Source organism: Mus caroli, chromosome 4, assembly GCF_900094665.2.
Source record: "Mus caroli chromosome 4, CAROLI_EIJ_v1.1, whole genome shotgun sequence".
NCBI lineage: Eukaryota > Metazoa > Chordata > Mammalia > Rodentia > Muridae > Mus > Mus caroli.
The window spans coordinates 125,981,556-125,989,733 of NC_034573.1; the positions used below are offsets into that span (position 1 = coordinate 125,981,556).

The following is an 8,178-nucleotide window of genomic DNA, read 5'->3' on the forward strand; positions in this document are numbered from 1 at the left end:
GCCGCAGCCAGTGGCGCTGAGACCCCTCATTGGCTCAGCCCGACGGCCACACCGATTGGCCCTCGGAGTCCCCGACGTGCGGGCCGCTTTCCCCTCTCTCTTATTGGCCCGTCGAGCTGCCCGTCACACGGCCTCGTGGGCCGATTGGTCGGCCGCACGGAGTCCCTGGAAGCAGTTCCGGGAAACCCCGCGTGCTGCCGGGATCGCGTCTCGGTCCATGCGAGGGGGGGAGGGGGTGGCGCGCGCGCCATTTCTTGTCGTTTTCAAAGCGCCTCGCGCTGCTTCTCACGGGCCAGGCCGCCAGCCCCCCGCTCTGCCCTGGTGAGTCTCGCGCTGGCCCGTGGGGGGGGAGGGGCCGGGAGTCCCGGTCTGACCGGACTCGGCCGGGTCCAGGCTCGGCGCCCTGGCCTGCAGTTTGGGTCTTTGCTCCGAGGCCCCAGGGTGGGGGTGGGGATGGGCCGGGGGCGGCTTCTGCTCCGGCCGGCCGCGCAGCCGCGGGCCTGAGTCCCGCCGCGGCGCCTCCTCCTCTCTCTGTCGCTCATCCTTCTCAGCCCCTCCGGTGCCCCGGTCCCTCGGTCCGCTGTCCTCCGTGCGGCCTGCCGGTCTCGCGGTGCTTTTTCCCGCCTCCGCCCGCCGCTGTCCGCGGCCCCGGTCCGGGCGAAGGGTTTCAGGCGTTTCCCCCTGACCCCGGTGCTTGCCCCCGAGGCCTGCGGTCAGGCCTGGCCCGCCTCTCGCCGGGCGGCCCGTGGGATGTGTTGATAACCGGGTCGCGCCCGAGGGGGTGGGGTGAGCCGAGGGCGGGGTGCAAGTCCCAGGGTTACCTGAGCCGGGAGCAAACTTTTCCGGGGAGTCGGAGCCGAGGGGCCGAGGTATGGGGGGTGCCTCCCGCCCGATCCCCAACCTGCATGCTTCGAGCCGGGATTTGAAGGAAAAAATGACTACTAAGAGGCCGTGACACTTGGTTTCGAGCGGCGCCTGAGCTAGGTAATTCTGAGAATGTTATAGGCGCTCCAGATTGGAAAAGCGCTTCTTTTTCTTACACGGTAGTAGCCATGTGGCCAGAATTTTAAGACGAAAGCCCAGGGGTTCTTGAAAGGTTCAGTCCTTTCTCGTTACCTGTTTGGGGATTTTTTTCCCCCCTTGCCCTTTAAAAGCAGAATGTGTCAGGAGTCAGTCGTAGTGATTAAAGGCTTGACACTCCCGAGCTGTGAGATAACCGTTAGCTTTCGTTGGTTCTTTTAAAAGCCCGTCTCTCAACATTTTGCTTAAAGATGTTCGACACAAGTCAGGGAGAAGCTAGTACTGACTTCCCAAGTCTCCCAGCGGTCCTTTATAAATCTTATTGAAATGACTTTATTTTGTAATTTTCTTTTTTTGCAAAAATGTTTGTGTCAAAGGGTTCTAGTCACGTTAGAATATTTGCTGCATCCAGAAATATGGTTTGGCTGTGTGGCATTGTTGTTGAATCCCCCCTGTTGGTCCGAAGGATTTATTCCCTAGAGTCTATTTTACCATTTTTTTTTTTTAGGTTAAAGTTGACAAAATCTGAACATTTTAAAAGTTTTAATATCAATGGTAGTCATAAATGTCTTGTGCTTAATACATAACTTGTCATTTTGCTTCACGCATACTTTTCAAAAACACTCCACCTTAACAGATGTTCATCGAACTTCTCAGTTAATTTCCTCTCCTGTAACATACATAGTATTCATAGGTGCAGTGCTCTGAAGGTCTTGTTATAGAACTTTTGAGTTGTGGTGATCTTCTTATAGTGTTTGTGGGGGGAGGAATGGGAAAGCACAAATGTATGTCCACAGAAAGATTTTGGATTTTAGAATGCTGCTTTATAGGACTAGGTTGTTTTAATCAGTAAAAAGGTTCATCTTACATCTTACATGCTAGTAGTTTCTTGTGCCAGTTTTGGATGTTTCTATTTTTTGCTAGTTCATCAGAATTTGAGGCTTGCCTTGAGATACATCTTTAAGTACAGTCGCGTCTCTGTAGGCATTAGAGGGCTAGGGAGAGCTTTGTGATGAGAAGTCATACTGCTGTCAGGTCATTCTCAGAGTAACACCCTTCACACTCGGCTTCTCCTACTGCCTTCCTCTTTCTCCTCTCATTAACTTCAACTAGACATCAGTGGGTGTTCAAATGAAGGCTTCTTTTGTGTCAGGAAACAGCATTTGCACAGTGTTTGATGACTGATCAGGAATGGATTGGCTATCTTAGGCTATAGTGCTTGAGGGTGACTTGTGGTTTCTATCTTGTGTTTCTTTAGGGACAGTAGGCATTTTCTTGAGACCCAGCTTCATCATGCCTTTATCTCTGTCTGTGCTGTGATGTCTCTTGAGCCACCCATTCTCTTCATCACATGGAATCTCACACACACACTTAAATTCCCTGACTTTGAGGTAGCGTAGACTGGCCTTGTATGCTTTTGTGGTTTACTCTCTCTTCAGGGAATTGGTCCATTTCAGCATTATATACAGGCTGAACATACAAAATGATTTTGGTAGGTTAATCTGAGAAACCTGACAAAGTTTAGGCCGGTTAGATAGTTTTTGTGAAGTTTTTTTTGGAAGTTGTTTATTCAGTATTTTTTGCAACTTTCTTTCACTGACAAGAAAAATTCCACTCATACTCCTGTTTGTTTTTTTTTTAAACAAGAAGCAACCTCAACTAGAGCTCAATTATTTTTATGTAGACTGTAAACAATGGCTTAGCTTTTAAAGTTGGTCATTTTTTCTTTTAAATCTGTGAATGGGAATAGCAAATTCATCTTAGAACAAAATTAATGTGAAAGTTGTGTTTTTAAGTGAGGTGGAGAGAACCCAAGCCACCAGCTCGTTGACCTAGATACAACATGGATTTATTTCATACCTATGTTGTTTCTGAAGCCGAGCTAAGGAAAATGGAAAGTTCTTAAACCTTGATTGAGTGATGTGTGGGTGTTCATTCTGTTTTAAGTCAAATTTTAGAACTCTGTAAGCTGAGGGGCCTTTAGGATTTCCTGGTGGTTTGTTGATCTGCTCCCCAGAACACAACGGCTGCTTCTGTTACTCAGCAATTGTACCTGCCGTAAATTCAAGTTCTTCTACCCTAGAGTACATGAAGTTGCTTAAGGATCCGATACTTCCATGTACATTTTCTATAGTTTTACAAGATTATTACTGAAAATATAGATCAGATGCTCACAAAAGGCATAAAATATTCTGGATAGTTATTAGCAGCATGTGTACAAATTAGTTGAGGTAAATCATGAATTGTCCTACAAACTAGTTATTTCTGGCTTATTGTAATATAGCTCCTGAATTTTTTCCAGCAGCATAATAAAATGGCTAATCAGGTGAATGGTAATGCGGTACAGTTAAAAGAAGAGGAAGAACCAATGGATACTTCCAGTGTAACTCACACAGAACACTACAAGACACTGATAGAGGCAGGCCTCCCACAGAAGGTGGCAGAAAGACTTGATGAAATATTTCAGACAGGTATAATATGCATTTCTTGTTTCTGACTGGTTATGAAAGTGAGGGCAAACCACGTTGAATTTTATAGATTTTAAGGATAAATAATGCTTACTGTTTGTGATTTGTGTAGAGCCAATACTTTCCCTTCATTGAGGGCATATTGGGTTTGACTTTATTCCTATTTCATTATTTTGAAGCCTTAGTGTTGAATATGCAGACTTAGTTGTTTCAGAACAGAACATCAATTTGTCTTAGATTTACTACCAATTAAAATGTATGTTTCAGCATACCGAATTTTACATTTCCCCCTAACCTAAATCAGTCATCATTTTGCTTTTACTTTTCTACTTTTAGCTTTTTAAAAGTGATTGTTAAGTCAGCGTAGGTCTGATTAGGTGGCATAATAAGAGGAATAGTTAGACTGTATTGTCTGAAAAGATAATATATGTCATACTCCGTGAGAGTTTGTGGCCTGTCTAGTTTCTAATAGACAGAAATTCACATCTCTCGGGTAATTTGGAAGTGTTTGGCTTGCAACAGCTGTTTTTTGTTTTTGTTTTTTTCTTAATGTGTAAGTCCCATGGTTAAGTGCTTAAGCAAATTTGAACATCTTAATATGGTTGGTTGTAGGTGGTTTGGAGTTTTAAAGAGGGAGAGAAATATTTACCCTTAGGGAATGGTGTTCGTAAATAAATGTGTCCTCCTTTGGGGCCATAGATGGAAACTTTCTTCCTCTGTGTTTGTGTGCCTATCCAGATCAGGAGAGAGAACTGAATTGTTTCTTTTAGAAATATGTTTTAAATTTAGTAGACATAGCTGTGCTTTTTTTTTTCTTAAAATATTTTAAATCTTGCAGCTGAGATTTAATTTTAGACACTAAAATGGCTTATAAAAATGACTCCTGGGTGATGGTCCCGTTTGAAAGCCAGTCCTCAGGAACTGTGACATTTCTGCCCTAGAGAACTAGCAGTGATCTGCTTAGAGACCTCCCTGTATAGTGCTTTGTTACTAAGAGGCCAATGATGTGGGTGAAGGATTGGATTGAAGATGGTCCTGAGTTGTGGCTTTGGGTGGTGGAATGAACTATTCAAGTGAGGAAACGCCAGTCGCTTAGCCATGCTCATTCTGAGCTTGTAAAACATGAAATGGCAACATTTTAAACAATAACTTTGCAAGTGGCATTAATTTATTTTCAATTTACTTACTGTATGAAATAAAGTTCTTTTTGACTTTACCAAAAAAGAATCACTTTTGCTGTTGGTTCATATGGACTTGGGGAGGGGACTGTTAATCTGTCAGGTATTTCTATTTTACATTGGACCAATTCTGAAAAGGTTCCTTATATATTAAGAGTTATTTTAAACATAGTAGATGTTCTGTGAGTAGTTAAGTAGACTATATATAGTATGCAGCATATATGGTTTCTGCATAATTTATTTAAAATTCTTTGAAGGAGATTGTCATTATTGACAGTCTTGTGAATGCCACAGCATCTTTTAAATCTCAGCTTGTTACTTCAGAAAAGCAAAAGATTGACTTAAAATACAGCTTTCAGAATTGATTTAGCAAGCTGCACTTGCATTTGTAGAATTTAAGATGCCTTTCCACATTCTGACTGCAGCAAACTCGATGCTTGGATAAACAACACATTTTAATTTATATTTGGTACTAAGGAGGGAAACTTTTGATACTCTTTGGAGTGAAAGAAGTACAATTGGTTTTCATAAATAAGTATAACAACCTGTAATTTGAATGTTTATCCTTGAGGAAGATAGTGTATTGTTACCACTCTAATATAAACCAGAATTACCTAAATGAATGGTTCATCTGTAGTACAAGCTTACTTACTGCTGTTTGGGGGAGTTAGACACATTTTAGGGATCTTTCCACTACATTTTTTTTTAAGTTAAAATTCACGTTTATAGTTGATATATTATTTTTGATTTTTGTATTTGACCTTTCTATATCTTATTTGTTTAGCTATGTATATGCATATAATTAAGTGAAAATGTAGTTTGTCAGAGATTGTATTGAATATAACAATGCTACTAGACCTTACTAGATAGTTTAGCTTACCTCTTTTATTACAATAATGTTAACCCTTTTCAATTTAATTTTTAGGATTGGTAGCTTATGTCGATCTTGATGAAAGAGCAATTGATGCTCTCAGGGAATTTAATGAAGAAGGAGCTCTGTCTGTTCTGCAGCAGTTCAAAGAAAGTGACTTATCTCATGTTCAGGTAAGGTCAGTACTAGCAAACGCGTCCTTCCGTCCTTCCGAGCAGTGATCTGCAACTGGTTCCCTGTGGGGAAGTGGTCTGTTTTGTTTGTGACTATCTCTCCTTTGGAAAAATTTAAGATTAAAAAAAGATCGTCTGTGTCAGAGTTTCAGAAGCATGGGCACAAAGCAAAGCTCTTCCCTCACCTTTAACACAGTGAGTTACTTTACGAACTTAGTCATGATTGGATTTTATTGTTACTATTACAGTTTTATATGTTTAAATTGTCTACAATAAAGGGGGGCTATTGGGCTATCTTTGTATGAGAAATACATTTAGCCATTTTGGAAAGGTAGTCCAGATTCAGGTAAAGATTAACAAATGGAAGTGAGCTCCCCCCACCCCCCCTTTTGTGTTTTTTTTTGCTTTGTTTTTTTCCAGTTTAGAAGGCAAGCTCCCTGAGGCACTGACTTAATGTTTGCTCCAGCCTCAGGCATGTCAAAGTATTTGTTGAATGAATGGAATGAATATTTTTGTTAAAATGTTGGTCTTGAAATGCTATCATTTAAATTTAAATTTATTGTGTATTTGACCCTTCAGAGATTCCTGGTAATTCTTCCTTTTGAATTGCTTGCATCTTTTAGAACAAAAGTGCATTTTTATGTGGAGTTATGAAGACCTACAGGCAAAGAGAGAAACAAGGCAGCAAGGTACAAGAGTCCACGAAAGGGCCCGATGAAGCAAAAATCAAGGTAAAGGAGTCCCAGTATATGGGAATGTCTAGTTCAGACCTTCCTTGATCCTCAGTCTTCTGACAAAGAGGGATGGGCACGTTTATTATTACTTTATAAGCACTCTTTATATATATACACGTGTACACACACACACACACATATATATATATTTATTTATTTTTTTAAATTTTTTTTTTGTTTGGTACAGTGTCCCATTATGTAGCTCAAACTCATAGCCCAGACTGGTTCCCAACAAGGTGATCCTGCCTCAGCCTACTGAGTGCTGAAGTGAAAGGCCTTAGGGAAGAGCTGTGGTATTCTAACTGCTTTCCTCCTTTTGAATTTTCTCTGACTTCAGTGTATTTATAAACTGGCTTTGACCTTTTTTGACTTTATAAATGGTTTTGGTTTTGCCTACCTCCTTAAGTTGTGAAGATTAGATGAATTCATATGTAAAGTAGCTACCTTCCCCAGTCATTATTATTATTATTAACTTAGATAAATTGCTTTGAAAGTCAAAAACGCTTTTCCTAAAAGACCTTGTTAAAGGGGTATTGTCAAGGTTGCAGTGGTGGGGACCTAATCCAGGGCTTTACACATGCTAATCAAGCGCTCCATCCTAAGCTGTCCTCACAGATTTAATTGGAATGGCATTGAGTTTTAGAGTTGTTTGCCCAGGTGACTCAGGCTTGGGTATTACTAACTTCGTGAAGTACCTTTATACTTTTCTCCTCCATTCCCATCTGTTTATAAACTGATCTAGCCCCATTCTTAAACAAATGCCAAACTGCTGTGTATCAACCCTGATTGGCTGACTAACCCTCTTCCCCTGGTAGAAAAATGGAAGGTTCAAGGCCTTCTTCCCTGTGGAATCCCAGGGTTAACTAACTGCAACAAACATGAGTCTGCTGCTGCTCTTTGCAACCTAACATGCAGAGCCCTTCTCTTTCTTGGTAGAGTGCATATTTTGTTTGCCAACAAAAAATATCCTATAGACCTTTCATATGAAATTTCATACCAATGTTATCTATAGTGCAAGCTTTTTGAGGGCAAGAACATTGTTTCTGTGACCTCTGTTAACTGGTGTTAGTGTTAGTGAGGTGGAATCAAATAATGATTCATGTTTTTTTGTTTTTTTTTAAAGATTTATTTATTTATTATATGTAAGTACACTGTAGCTGTCTTCAGACACTCCAGAAGAGGGAATCAGATCTCGTTAAGGATGGTTGTGAGCCACCATGTGGTTGCTGGGATTTGAACTCTGGACCTTCGGAAGAGCAGTCGGGTGCTCTTATCCACTGAGCCATCTCACCAGCCCTGATTCATGTTTTGAAATCAGAGTGTATTTACTTGGAAATTGCCAAATTTAGAGTCTGTCCTGTGAGCTGTTCCAGTTGTGTTGAGTTTGTGGCTTGGTAAGAATGTGAAGCAGACAAATGGAGTAGTTAAGGGCAGTTGTGGGCTGCCATATGTGTACTGGGAACCAAACTCCGAAGGTCTGCAAGAGCAGCAGGTGCACTTTAGTTCAGAGCCATCTCTCCAGCTACCCACTTTTAAACAGTTTACTGTTGTTTTTCATTATATGTATATGTGTGTGTCTGAGTGTGGGTTTGTATGCAGGACTACTGTGTCCATGGAGGCCAGAAGAGGGTATTGGACCCCCTGGACCTGGAGTTACAGACAGTTAATAATGAGACATTTCACATGTGTGCTGTGAACTAAACTTGTGTCCTCTGCAGTAAACTTTTTTTTTTT

The 8,178-nt window shown here is 41.4% G+C and overlaps 1 protein-coding gene across 1 annotated transcript in view; it reads left to right on the forward strand.

The window, feature by feature from the left end:
- The first annotated feature begins 241 nt into the window (after window positions 1-241).
- The window catches only part of Hnrnpr (heterogeneous nuclear ribonucleoprotein R), a 31,229-nt gene continuing 23,292 nt past the window's right edge, over window positions 242-8,178 (forward strand). Inside the window, exons 1-4 of the mRNA XM_021160507.2 lie at window positions 242-321; window positions 3,323-3,491; window positions 5,592-5,710; window positions 6,334-6,441. Coding sequence (XP_021016166.1) covers window positions 3,335-3,491; window positions 5,592-5,710; window positions 6,334-6,441 — 384 coding nt within the window. The 5' untranslated portion in view covers window positions 242-321; window positions 3,323-3,334. The remainder of the gene's footprint in view (window positions 322-3,322; window positions 3,492-5,591; window positions 5,711-6,333; window positions 6,442-8,178) is intronic.